Source organism: Oncorhynchus keta, chromosome 5, assembly GCF_023373465.1.
Source record: "Oncorhynchus keta strain PuntledgeMale-10-30-2019 chromosome 5, Oket_V2, whole genome shotgun sequence".
NCBI classification, from domain to species: Eukaryota; Metazoa; Chordata; class Actinopteri; order Salmoniformes; family Salmonidae; genus Oncorhynchus; species Oncorhynchus keta.
In genome coordinates, this window is record NC_068425.1 from 6,819,802 (window position 1) to 6,834,124 (window position 14,323).

At 38.4% G+C, this 14,323-nt stretch overlaps 2 protein-coding genes and 1 pseudogene across 2 annotated transcripts; 2 read left to right on the forward strand and 1 right to left on the reverse strand.

Moving 5' to 3' along the window:
- LOC118381543 (interferon a3-like) overlaps positions 1 to 14,323 on the reverse strand; it is an 88,372-nt pseudogene that overhangs the window by 28,035 nt on the left and 46,014 nt on the right.
- LOC118384398 (interferon beta-like) lies at positions 489 to 1,479 on the forward strand. The gene is made up of 5 exons (XM_035770891.2): positions 489 to 614; positions 711 to 797; positions 929 to 1,078; positions 1,175 to 1,267; positions 1,372 to 1,479. The coding sequence occupies exons 1-5, from the start codon at positions 489 to 491 to the stop codon at positions 1,477 to 1,479; spliced, it is 564 nt and encodes a 187-aa protein (XP_035626784.2).
- On the forward strand, positions 6,794 to 8,562 carry LOC127929991 (interferon a3-like). The gene is made up of 5 exons (XM_052518608.1): positions 6,794 to 6,928; positions 7,197 to 7,271; positions 7,402 to 7,551; positions 7,860 to 7,937; positions 8,286 to 8,562. Exons 1-5 carry the CDS (start codon positions 6,794 to 6,796, stop codon positions 8,373 to 8,375), a joined length of 528 nt encoding a protein of 175 aa, XP_052374568.1. The 3' UTR covers positions 8,376 to 8,562.

The following is a 14,323-nucleotide window of genomic DNA, read 5'->3' on the forward strand; positions in this document are numbered from 1 at the left end:
AGGTCTACTGCATTCATTGTATAGTTAAGGGGTCGACATTCTATCTCTCGCTCTTCTTCTCCCTGTCTTAGAAAAGTTTGAGCTTTCACAAGACCAGCTATGAGTTACTTTCTTTCAGCCTGCCTCCCATGAAGGAACACTCGAAACATGCTGACAGGGAAGTGGAGCACATGGAAAGAGAAATCCGGTCTTGCGGTTCACAAGGCAAAACTTTCCCAAATTAATTCATTTTAACTCTTAATTTAGCGAGATACCCTTTCACTTTTTGTACATCCTATCAATCCTCACTATTTAAATTAATCCGCAGATATGGGATCAAAACACAAACCACATTCTCACTGGAGGAAATTTGCAATTTACTGGCAACAGGTGAGTCAACAATATGCTATCATTTGATATTTGCTTCAGGATACAAAGGATTAATTATTTTCAGGATTATATTTGACTAACAATGATCATCTGCTGCAGATCAGACAACTACAATAAGAATGGCACTTCAGACTGTCACTTGGATGAGCGCCTTCCTTTGCCTTGCGCAAGTTTGCTCCATGCCCATGCCTTGCCAGCTACAAGGACAGCTGGTGCGAATAACCCACAACCTACTGAGAGACATGGTACATTTTTTAAATTGCTTTTGTCTTGAGAAGTATTATCCAACAATGTTTAACTGAATAGCACAACGTGATTGCGGTGTTTTCTCTAACTTTCAGGGGGGTAATTTTCCTCTGGAGTGCCTGCAGGAGAATGTCTTCGTGGCATTCCCAGCCACCACATTTGCAACCTCCGGTGCGCCACAGGTAAGGGCAAGCGAGTACATCCAAGTGTTCTTTACAGCATTAAAGAGTATTTGCAGCCGTTAGGATAAGAAAGTAGAAAACTTTAAACTGCCATTTATATTATTTGAAATTATTGTTGTTGTCCGTTTCAGTTGAGCAGCAGTGGTGCTATGGCTATTTATGAGACATTGAAGAACATCGACACATTGTTTGGAGCTGACGACCTGCCTACTAAGTGGGATCAACAGAAGTTGGAGAATTTTCAGAATATTGTATACCGCCAGATTGAAGAGAGCAAATGTGTGAGTTACTATGCCAACACAGATAGGTTAACTGTTTAATTGTGGTATTGTGGCGTTTTTATTATTATTAATCGCCTGCCTTTTTCTTTCTGGCAGATGATGGGCAGTGTGGATACCAGTGATTATCTCATCAGGACAGAAGGACTGAAGACGTACTTTGGGAACATTGCAGCAGTCCTAAAAGAAAAGGTAGACGATAGGTTAAAGACAAATATACACAGTGTTTTGATCATATCTCTACATTTGACAATATTACCCTACATTGCCCTAACAGTTTATTTGCATTTTCACAGAATTTCAGTTACTGCGCCTGGGAAGTGGTTCGAAAAGAGCTCCTGTACAGCCTACAGTTCATTCTGGAACACAACTCTGATAGCCTGCTGTGGGCCAACAGAACATGAATTTGAACTTGCATATCTTTTTTACAGTTGTGTTTGATTTTAATAGCCTACTATTCTACAATCATGTAATGTACAACGTCAAACAGCAATATTATTTATTTATTTATGTTCTTTTTTTATGTATGCCTATTCATTAATTTATTGATTTATCTATTTGAAAACATGTTGCTCTTCATCAAATGTTAAGTTAATACAAACACTTCTATACTTTTAAATATTGTTAATCGGAGTGCTCATTCTGTAGCCAAGTCTGTCGATGTGTGAACATTCATATTTGTATTAAACATGCTCAGAACATATGGATGGCAATACATTTGACTTGATTTTAGGGCTTTCCTTAATGGATTCGTAGGTTAAAGCACTAAATGTATCTTCTCAAAATGTGCTTATATTGAAAATTGTTTTTTAAATTAAGTGTGTTTTAGCATTGGACATGGCGGACCTGTTTTGAACGTTGTACTCAGAGTTCCTATACGAATTCAGTTCCTACTATAGAGATCCTATTAAATGATTCGAAATCCTAATTCTATGGTTCCAACCCACTCTGTGGAATTGCGATCCACTATCAATAGCGTAATCGGAACAATTTTAGCCGAATAGACTGAACAGGTGCACAGTGATTTCACAAGCAGTGAGGTAAAATGGTCGATCTTTAGCCTTCATTCAACACTATCAGTCTCTCTATTAATAACATGCATTTTCATTTCAGATGTGTGTTTTACAAACACTGAACAGCCATATGTTTAGATTGCACTGCAATCTGATTAAAAGAGAGTTAACAGACATAATGTGTGAGCAAAATGTGGTCTCTGTGAAATGTAATTTGAAACAACGGATCTTGACAACCCTACACAGAATCTGAAAAGTGTGGTGTGCAATATGCACAATTTCAGCATATTTATATTCAACATGGCCGTCATTTAATAAGACAGAGACCTGCACCATTGTGTTACAGTTATTCGTTTTTCATATTCAATTATTGCCCGCTAAATATCTGCTTACTGTTATCATGAAATGCATGGCTCCCAATGCAATTCTTTACATAGACATGTATGAAAACTGTTCACTTGCATTATATTCACCTGATTAATTTCACAATAGCACATTTAAGAATCACTCACTGAAAATGTGGGCTTATAAAGTGAAGCAAAAGCCTGAACAATGCAACCTTCTTCAACACAAATAATTGTTTTATATCTTCATGGAGCGACACTTGGTTTTATACTTCAACAATGTAGGTATCATATCGAATAAAGATAATAGGTTGTTAATCATTTATAATGTAATGGATGTGCATCTGTCTGACTCTGTTCTGCCTAGACACTGCAGCATCCCATCCGTGCAGGTGGACGCGGTTGGGCAGACTGAACGATCTGAGCATAGATCTGCTCTGAGATATGGTGAGTAATTTAAATTGCAAACAATGTCCCCCCCCCCCAAAATAGCCTAACGACATAATATTTTTCAGTAGCTATAGTTAGATAGTTAACTATATAGCTAGGTGTCATCATCTAAAATAATCCTAATTTATAAAACAGTTATTTTTTATTTATGGTGGTCTGACCCTGGGTCTCGACCCCGCCCTGTGCAACTGGGTACTGGACTTCCTGAACGGCCGCCCCCAGGTGGTGAGGGTAGGCAACAACATCTCCACCCCGCTGATCCTCAACACTGGGGCCCCACAAGGGTGCGTTCTGAGCCCTCTCCTGTACTCCCTGTTCACCCACGACTGCGTGGCCACGCACGCCTCCAACTCAATCATCAAGCTTGCGGACGACACAACAGTGGTAGGCTTGATTAACAACAACGACGAGACGGCCTACAGGGAGGAGGTGAGGGCCCTCGGAGTGTGGTGTCAGGAAAATAACCTCACACTCAACGTCAACAAAACTAAGGAGATGATTGTGGACTTCAGGAAACAGCAGAGGGAACACCCCCCTATCCACATTGATGGAACAGTAGTGGAGAGGGTAGCAAGTTTTAAGTTCCTCGGCATACACATCACAGAAAAACTTAATTGGTCCACCCACACAGACAGCATCGTGAAGAAGGCGCAGCAGCGCCTCTTCAAGCTCAGGAGGCTGAAGAAATTTGGCTTGTCACCAAAAGCACTCACAAACTTCTACAGATGCACAATCGAGAGCATCCTGGCGGGCTGTATCACCGCCTAGTACGGCATCTGCTCCGCCCACAACCGCAAGGCTCTCCAGAGGGTAGTGAGGTCTGTACAACGCATCACCGGGGGCAAACTATCTGCCCTCCAGGACACCTACACCACCCTATGTTACAGGAAGGCCATAAAGATCATCAAGGACAACAACCACCTGAGCCACTGCCTGTTCTGCCTGGCGAGGTCAGTACAGGTGCATCAAAGCTGGGACCGAGAGACTGAAAAACAGCTTCTATCTCAAGGCCATCAGACTGTTAAACAGCCACCACTAACATTGAGTGGCTGCTGCCAACACACTGACTCAACTCCAGCCACTCTAATAATGGGAATTGATGGGAAATTATGTAAAATAAATCACTAGCCACTTTAAACAATGCTACCTAATATAATGTTTACATACCTTACATTATTAATCTCATATGTATACGTATATACTGTACTCTATATACTCTACTGCATCTTTATGTAATACATGTATCACTAGCCACTTTAACTATGCCACTTTGTTTACATACTCATCTCATATGTATATACTGTACTCGATACCATCTACTGCATCTTGCCTATGCCGCTCTGTACCATCACTCATTCATATATCTTTATGTACATATTCTTTATCCCCTTACACTTGTGTGTATAAGACAGTAGTCTTGGAATTGTTAGTTAGATTACTTGTTGGTTATTACTGCATTGTCGGAACTAGAAGCACAAGCATTTCGCTACACTCGCATTAACATCTGCTAACCATGTTTATGTGACAAATACATTTGATTTGATTTGATTTTGATTTGACTTTTTACTACGCTATTATATTTGGTTCTGTTATGTAGAAAACGATCATTATGTGATCTTGCAGAAATAGATTCAGCTTTGATCTATCTTTATTAAATGAGCACCATTATCCACAGTAGGCTAGCCTGTTCTCTATGAATGGAGAGGAGACTGTGTGGAGTTGGGGTGTCCTGCACATGTGCAGAATCTTCAGGACCTTTAGCTGTTGGGAGGAAAGATCCGTTTTTTACAATTGCCTGTATTTATTTCACATCATTCTTTCAATAATCTCACGAGTAAAATTATAACTAACCAACACTAACACTTTGATGAAATCAATTCACTTTAAGCTGTCACTGTAGGATCAATATTGGTTTGTTCTTTACCTATAGAACACAACTTGAAACTTCAGGAGGAGTAACCCAAGTGGTGGACCGGTTTCAAAGACAGAAAAGTAATTTCTACATTTACGGCTTAATGAGGAAATGATTAAAATAATTTAAATCTTTGTACCATTATTCTAGTTTTAGATGCACATTATGATATCATTATGTAAACTGTAATACTAATTAACTGTCTTCTTTTGGTTTTATTTCAGAGGGTCAAGCAATGGCGACAAGGTTGTCAAGCCAAAACTTGAAACTCTGGGGAGACTTTCTCTTTAACCTCAAAGAGAAACATGCTTTTCTTATGCTATGAGAAAGCTTGTAGAATGTAGACCTTTCCACAATGCTCTGTAATATTTATTTAAATGTTCTGACTGTTCTCTCTAGTCTCCTTCTGTCTTTGTACTGGATATTTTGGGGGATTTCAAGGTCTTGATACTGTAATTGTGAATAACATTTATCAAATGCATGTGTCAACAATGAATACGTATGGTTGGTTATATTTTTCACATTGAATGTTCTAGAGTAAAAAATTATATCAATGTAATTGATGTGAAATGGAAAAGTAAAAACAACAAGAAGCATGTATCCTGTTTTTACCAAAGTCATTTGTTTGCATTGCCACTTTTTATGAAACAACATGTTTACACTCTTTCACTCAACCAAATATAGAACCTTCCTCCCTGAACCAAAATTGGGTCCAAATAGAATTTTACATGGTGCCATTTACTAATTATTAGTGCTACTAATAAAACATATTCATAGATAAGGATATAATAATACATATATATAATAAAGGACGAAAGAATACCAGCATAGTTTCGAGATTCTATTGTCAATATATGCAAACGTCATCACAAGCAGCCAAAAAGAGTAGGTAAGTCGCTCTGGATAAGAGCGTCTGCTAAATGACTTAAATGTAAATGTAAATGTAATAATCTGCCTCTGATAGAGTTACTGACAGACTCTGAGCAAAACAAATAGTGTTTTAACTTAAAAGTAATGTAATTATTAACTATTGAATCACCAAGACATGTTATAAATAATGTCAGACAGACAGACAGACAGAGCATGGAGAAAGTCTTGGCTAAGAGAAAGTGATGAAGGGATCTGAGACCAGCAGTGACACCTAGCCTTATTGGCGGGTGCAACTCAATATTAGGAAGGTGTACCTAATGATTTATACACTCAGTGTATGGTCAAATACGTGTTGTCTGTTCACACTGCTATGCTTTATCTTGGCCAGGTCGCAGTTGTACATGAGAACTTGTTCTCAACTAGCCTACATGGTTAAATAAAGGTGAAATAAAAATAAATAAAAAATATATATAATTTTTCATTTTTCCTTTGAAAAAAAAAGGACAAAGTGCCAATAAATCATGCTGTCATTGCTCGTCAAAATGACATCACCAGCAGGTAAAAGTTGGATACATCACTGTTGAAATTAAAAGTTGAGAGACGCAGACGTCTCCCTTCCACTTTTCATTTGAAGCGCAACATTGAGGACTTGCCAGACCGCAGCGAAACAATATTTCGGACTAACTTGGTAACAAAACCCACAAAATGTACGTATTATGTGGGTAAATGTCATAAGTGTGGGGTTTATGTCGACTTCGACGATATTGTATTAGCCTTATTTGTATTTTGTATTTTTTTTTTGCGGTTCAGGCGAAGTTAATGGCAATTAAAAGCTCACGTACAGCTCATTCTCGCGAATAGTCTATTTCTAAATAAAATAACCTATATTGTCGTGGTTAAACTACCATTCAACGCTGAGATTTGGTCGTCCAGAAGAAGGACCAGGCATGGAATTCCTTTGCCTGCATGTGCTAGAGTCTGGAAAGTTAAAGTCCCCGCCTCCTGTAGGTTGATCAGGGAAATTCTCCGTACAATTTTCACTTTCCCATCTCCAAATAAAACTCCTTAACAGAGCCAAAATGTTCAAACTCAACTGGAAAACTAAGAGCGAAGCAAACGTCTATTTACAATGTACACAAAAGAGAGCTGGACGTGTATTTTTCTTATTATTTGCAGTATGCAGAGCGTGTGTCATTGCTGTGACTGGATTCGACACCACTACGGCCTCTTGAGCGCAGAATACCTTTCCCTGCTGGACCAGATGGTGAGTTATCAGCACACTGTAAGAGGAGATTGGATGCATGTATTAAGGACAGCAAAACAACCAACCTATCAAAATAGTAATGTGTTTCATGTTTAGCCTTTGTGTTAGAAGACTGTAATCTATATGTGTGTAGCCATAGTAAAAGGGCGCTAGTCTATAATGACAGAGCGATCACGAGAGGCTATATACATTAGGTCTATACTGTCCTTGCAGTATAAGCTACACTTTCAGACGAGTGACTTAAAATATTATATTCATTGTATTCCAGGGAGGAGACATCACAGAGCAGGAGGCCCCTGTCTTTTTCCCCGAATTACTATACCGACGCATAGATGACGCCAAGGTAAAAACTAGAATTTTGACTTTTCATGTTCTGATATGCTTTAGTATAGCGGTCTTGACCCAACGTTACATTGATGGCATAATTGAAGCCTATACTGTTTCTAATCTTCTTTTTACATGTTCACGTGTAGTTTGAGGACCAAGTCAGATTCCGGAACGAGACCATCTATCAAATCACAAAACTGTTTGATGGGAATATGAAGGCTGTCACCTGGGACAAGAAAAAGCTGGACGATTTCCTCAACATTCTCGAACGCCAGTTTGAGAACCTTAAATCCTGTGTAAGTAACGGTTCTATTTAAAGTATGGTCCCTGTTTCGGTCAGGGCTCTCCAACCCTGTTCATGGAGAGCTACCCTCGTGTAGGTTTTCGCTCCAACCCCAGTTGTAACTAACCTGATTCAGTTTATCAACCAGTTAATTAATCGGCTGTGCTTAGATGAGGCTTGTAGTGAAAACCTAAAGGACCGTATCTCTTCAGGAACAGGGTTGGAGGGCCCTGTTTTAGGTGTAGACTATTAACTGTACAAGTGAGAATCTGTGGGCTGTTATGTCCAGTGGGGGGCTAATGTTTTCATTTTGTCCAACAGGTATCACCTGCCGAGAAACCTGAGAGGAGACTGAAACGCTACTTCAAGAAGTTGAATAGGAAGGTTCTGAGAAAAATGGTGAGTTTGTTTTCGGGTGGCAACGTGTTTAATACATCTAATCAAATGAACATAAACTAGGCTAAGCAGGAGCAGTTTTGTAACACTTTTTGGGTTTTAGGGCCATATGTATTAAGCATCTCAGAGAAGTGCTGATCTAGTGTCAGGCCTCTGTCCTTATTCATAGTGATCTGAAATGCAAAACTGATCCTTAATCAGCACTCCTACTCTGAGAAGCTTCATACATTATTATTATTATTATTATTATTATTACATATGGCACCAGCCCTTTGTTGTTCAAGACAATATGATCATTATATGACCAGAAAGTCCACACCAGTGATATTTACATGTTCCTTTGTATTTCAGAACTACAGTGCGCAGGCGTGGGAGCTCATCAGGAAAGAGACGAAACATCATTTGCAAAGATTGGATATTTTTAAGGCAAAGATGCACTGATCATCCGGACTCATCTCAGAAGCTACGCCCTTAACAGTTTATAAAGAATGCAAACAATCACGTGGGACCCTGTTAGTCTATTTATTATATTTAAATGCATAATTTATTGTTTTTTATTATTATAAATGAATATTTATATTTTGTATGTCCCTTTTGTGCCTATGTTGAACTGAACTGTATTACCTTTCTGCTTGAATAACCGGTGAACAAAATTACATATTGAAAATGTGTGTAGTTGCTTTTTGGAATTTACCGAATCAAGGTAGTAAGAATGAACACCATGAGAGAAAAGGAAAAGTTAAGACAATGTCACCGCACTATACTCTCGAAATCGGTTACCGTTTTTTATATTCAATATTGAATATGGGGTGGCAGGTAGCCTAGTGGTTAGAATGTTGGCCAGTAACCGAAAGCTTGCCAGATCGAAACCCCGAGCTGACAAGGTACACATCTGTCGTTCTGCCCCTGAACAAGGCAGTTAACCCACTGTTCCTAGGCCGTCATTGTAAATAAGGGTTTGTTCTTTAACTGACTTGTCTAGTTAAATAAAGGTAAAATATATATTTTTACAATTGCCTGCTGAATAACTGCTTTCTGACCTCATGAAAATGCAATTCTATGCAAAGAGATGTATGAAAACTTAACTTGCTGGACAAAAAAAACATTCTTATTAATTTCACAATAGCAAATAAAGTGTGGCTTGTAAAGGGAAGCTAAAGCCTGAACCATGCAGCCTTCTTCACCACAAAGGAATGTTTTATACCTTCACGTATAGCGATACTTCGGTTAATTATATGATGCACAACTTTAGCAGTGTAGCTATCATATCGAATCAAGATTAAGATAATCGGTTGTTGATTATTTCGAAAGTATGTTACACTTAAATATTATCAAAAGAAACATGTCATGATTGAGTATCTGCCTGACTCTGTTCTGTAGAGGCACAGCAGACTCCGATCGTTGCAAGTGGACGCAGATTATGCACCAGTCCACTACATTTTGCACCAGTCCGCTATTTGGTGTGCCACATTTGATTCTCAATACATTTCATTATTAGTCCTACATTTATTTTCATTGTATCATTTAAGGTTACTATTCCAATACAGTTCACTTTATTTCAGAGTGGACAATATCCAGTTCTGTGTCTAAAAGACAAGTCGTGCACATGTTTCCAGAGCATGTTTACAAGAACACACAGGCAATACACTTCAGTATCATATAGCAATATTTTGATAGCCTAAACTATAGTATATGATTGTGTACAATTTCAAAATTATACATTGGAAGTTTAAACATGAAATGTATGAGACACCCAAATGGCTAAAACACGGGTTTCTTTTATACAGGGCGAGGCCGCATCGGTGGTTGCATTAGAGGCTTTGGGATATATGGCCCAATTATTTAATGGCCTCACATGTATATGTGAAGGCTATACATTTATTTATTCCTTTATTATTTACTACCAAAATAAATCAAAAACATGCATCTATTATCATATTGTTTTTATTCATTTACATATTCAGTCATCCATGCCTTCATCCATTCAGTCTTTCATTCAGTCTTTCATTCAGTCTTTCATTCAGTCTTTCATTCATTCGTTCGTTCGTTCGTTCATTCATTCATTCATTCATTCATTCATTCATTCGTTCATTCATTCATTCATTCATTCATTCATTCATTCATTCATTCATTCATTCATTCATATATTCATTTGTTTATAGGCAATATGCAGTTCAAAACAACAGCATAGTGGAGTCTATGGACTACAAATGAGCAGATGTAATATATTTATTTCACACCATGACTGTAGGCTGCCGAAATAAACCTGTTGACCCATTTAACAACATTTGTAATTAACTGACTGCACAAGTACAGTGTAATTCATCTCAAGTTTGAAAACAATCATTAATTTGTTGATTGGCCAACAATCTAGAACAATCAACGCCATGATCAGTTAGTTAATTGTTACAAGGTCATCTAATATAAAAACTGCATAATCAGAAACCTACACCTCCAAAGAACGTCGTAGTCATCATCATCCAATTATTCTATATCTGAATGGAATTTTCATGGTTAAATAAACGTTTAGAAAAATATAGCTATAACCATCATTAGCATCATCCACATTCGGTCAAATTCACACATCATCTTCAAGGCAAATTTAGAGCATATACTCTTCTTTTTTTTTTAAACAAAATGAACTAAGTTACAACCCTTACCGTTCCACAACGGCCGTGGTCGCACCTGTCGGTGGATTTTTTTTACTGATCTTCCACCTTCACAGGGTAACACCACGATCCTGGTCGTTATGGATCGTTTTTCTAAGTCCTGTCTTCTCCTCCCTTTGCCCGGTCTCCATACGTCCCTACAAACTGCGGAGGCCCTGTTTACACACATTCTCCGGCACTACGGGGTGCCTGAGGATAGAGTGTCTGATCGGGGTCCCCAGATCACATCAAGGGTCTGGAAGGTGTTCATGGAACGTCTGGGGGGTCTCGGTCAGCCTTACCTCAGGTTTTCACCCCGAGAGTAACGGGCAGGTGGAGAGAGTGAACCAGGATGTGGGTAGGTTTCTGCGGTCTTATTGCCAGGACCGGCCGGAGGAGTGGGCGAAGTTCGTGCCCTGGGCAGAGATGGCCCAGAACTCGCTACGCCACTCCCCCATTAACCTTCCTCCCTTTCAATGTATATTAGGGTATCAGCCGGGTCTAGCTCCTTATAGCATCAGAGTCAGACCGAGGCTCCCGTGAACAATTCGAGGTCTGCCGATAGAGGTAATTCATAAACTTGTCAACTCCTTTCTGGTCCCAGGCGGTGGACTCATATTTACCCCTGCTGTACAATTTCAGAGTATGCGAAATGAAGGCAATCTGTTCGTCAGCCTAGAAGAAGAGTGATTTGTATTAGTGTATGCCTTATGAATTGATGGAAAATATCAGAAAATTATAGCAAACTGCATATTCCTTATAAACTAAATATATACAGTGCATTCGGAAAGTGTTCAGAACCCTTCACTATCTGTACATTTTGTTATGTTACAGAACTATTGTAAAATGTATTAAATATTTGTTTTATCAATCTAAACACAATAACCCATAATGACCAAGCCACAACATGTTTTTAGACATTTTTGCTAATTTTATTCAAAACGAAAAACTGTTCTTGCTTTCTTATTATTAGATATTGTGTGTAGATTGATGATTTATTTTATCTGTAATCAATTTTAGAAATTATCTGTAACGTAAAAATATGTGGGAAAGGTGAAGGGGTCTGAATATTTTCCGAATTCAGTGTTTAATCCACTCTAAGAAAAAAAGTTTATGGATAGAACAAAACATTTTTTATGCGTATTTCTCACCTTCAAATTATTGACTTGTCTGTGTTGTTTATCAGGAAAGTGATCTGAGGTTCTCGAGAGACTTCATGACCCTGAGATGCCCACAAAATATAAACAAAATATTGCATATAAATGAAACGTAGCAGCTCATGAAATGTTGAAAACATGACAAGAACTCAATAACCAGGAACAAGTGAATAAACATGACCCTACATCCTACAATTTTCTGAAGCATCGTTATGGTGTTGTTGCTGAACACTTGGAACATGCTCGGAGACCGAGGCAGTGTCTTCATCCATGTGCATCCGATGGTTTTATTCCAGGTGCAAAACATCCAAAAGCTGATTGAACTCATTTTTAGCTTAGGTCAGTATGTCGACAGTATGTCCTTCTCGGTCTATCCGCAATCAACCTTGATGCCCTTCCAAACCGAAATATACCCGACTTCGTATATTTCCGACAAAACAGAGTTCTGCCATGCTCCAACCTGTGTCGATCCTTTATACAACGAGTCTGCAAGGTATTCCAAAAGTGAAAGGTGGAAGTTCCCTTACACTTTCATACCTGAGTGTTGTTGTACGTGTGGAGAAAATGCAGGGAAATTGTTACATCTTGATTTTTTTGCTATTTTATCATGAAATATTTCCCTTTCATCCAGGATTGTTTTTAATAGAAGAACTAAACATGTGAATCCATTTTAGTCAGACTATGGCCGAAATCAATATAACCATATGGAACTAAATTTAGTTTGGCCTTTCACTTCGAAAACAAACAGAATTTCATGTTTGAAAACGCAACACCTTTTCATTTGCGCACAGAAACTATGGTGCCAACTACGTTGTAACCACCTGCTTTACAGGGTAATTGTGGTTTGTGGACCCCAACTGTCTATGTAAAGATACAGATCAACCTTGTATGGGTTCTATCAATTACACACTCAACATTCATTTATTTCGTTTTAAAAACGGGTTTAAGTGGTCTGAATAATTTTGGTAGACCCGCACCATTATGCTCCCTGTTTTCAGAATAAAACACTGGTAGCCTATGCAGTGCACGGGCAGTATAGACCTTGGCCATACCCCTTACCTTGGCATTAGTGCTTAAATTGGAGTCTATATTTCGGGTGCTTTTGAATCTGGGCCTACACGCACTTGTGAGTAATATATAGGTCTGTCACGTAGATCATTTGTCAAGTATTCCACATTCGGGTGTTTTTATTGGACTTTTATCCAGATATGTGAGTTGATGTTACCTCTGCATCTATTATCTTTCCACTGGAAAACATTTCAACGAAAAACTCGTATTTCAAGGTTGCATCACACCACAGACTTTTACAAAATTACGAGCGCAATTTCAACCAATGTAAGTCTGTTTGTATCTTTATTTAAATAATATAACCAACATTGAACCGATTTGCAACACGGAGAAATAACATACAAGAAAATTAGACGTTTTGCATAAATGAACTAAAAGTAATGCTACTCTCACACGTGTTTTCTTGGCATTTTTGATTTCTTGTAAAAATCCCTCAGGATGCTCCCCATTTCAGCTCTCACGACCTCCCATGAGCACAAGCTGAAACTCTAAAATACAAAAACGACAAAACAAATATGTATTAGGTGAAAATAATACATTATACAACATAGGTATAGGCTAGGTGCTTTACCTGACGTGAAAGAAACTCGTCCAGCTGTTTGAAGTAGTTCTTAACCATATCACCAATTGGAAGGTTTTGACGCAGACGCATGTCTCTGACCTGAAATAGTAAACAACAACATTAATATAAATATACATGTGATTACATTAATAATAATAATAATATACATAATCATAATTGTGTAACAAGTTACAGTTAACAAAATAAACATCACCAAGAACGTACACATTCCGAATAGGTCATATATTGTCGAGCAAGAAGGTCTTGGAGCTCCCTGAGTTTGATGGAATTCCATTTCACAAGAGTTAGGTTTTGTTGGAAGAGCTCGCTGGCTAGTTGAAACGCAAGTCTCAGTGTCCAAACCTTTTTCCCCTCCTGTAATCAGAATAACACTTCGTGTAACCATGCGATTGAACTTGACTAACACAGAAATTGTAGACACTCATAATCTCCTGAGCATCACCTCGTTTGAAAGCGTTGGACGTTGGACCATTATCATTTCCGCCTCTGGGATACAGCCTCTTGGTCTCCTCTCCTATGCCACACACAAAATACACAAAATCTCAAATAAACAACTAAATATATGAATGACTTAAGCTCAAATAATCAATTTTCAACTATAATAAATAACTTGTGATATCACATGCATGCTACAGCCTATATTCAGAGCCATATTTCTAAATATGTCTCTGCCTATAATGGTCAATTTGTAACAGGTTAAAGAAATTGACCAACCATGGCAAGATCATTGAGTGTCTGGCGAGTTTGAGAAAGATGATACATTTGCTCCTTTTGGTTACTGCATTTAGCATACACAACCGGGTAAAGAACAATTACACACAGAAGATGTACCACAAAGGAGACATTAAGAGTGGCCATGTGTCCGGTGAGTTGATAAATCCCTGAACACTACTTCTAAACGTTGTGCTACCTGCCCTACCTTTATAGTCTCCC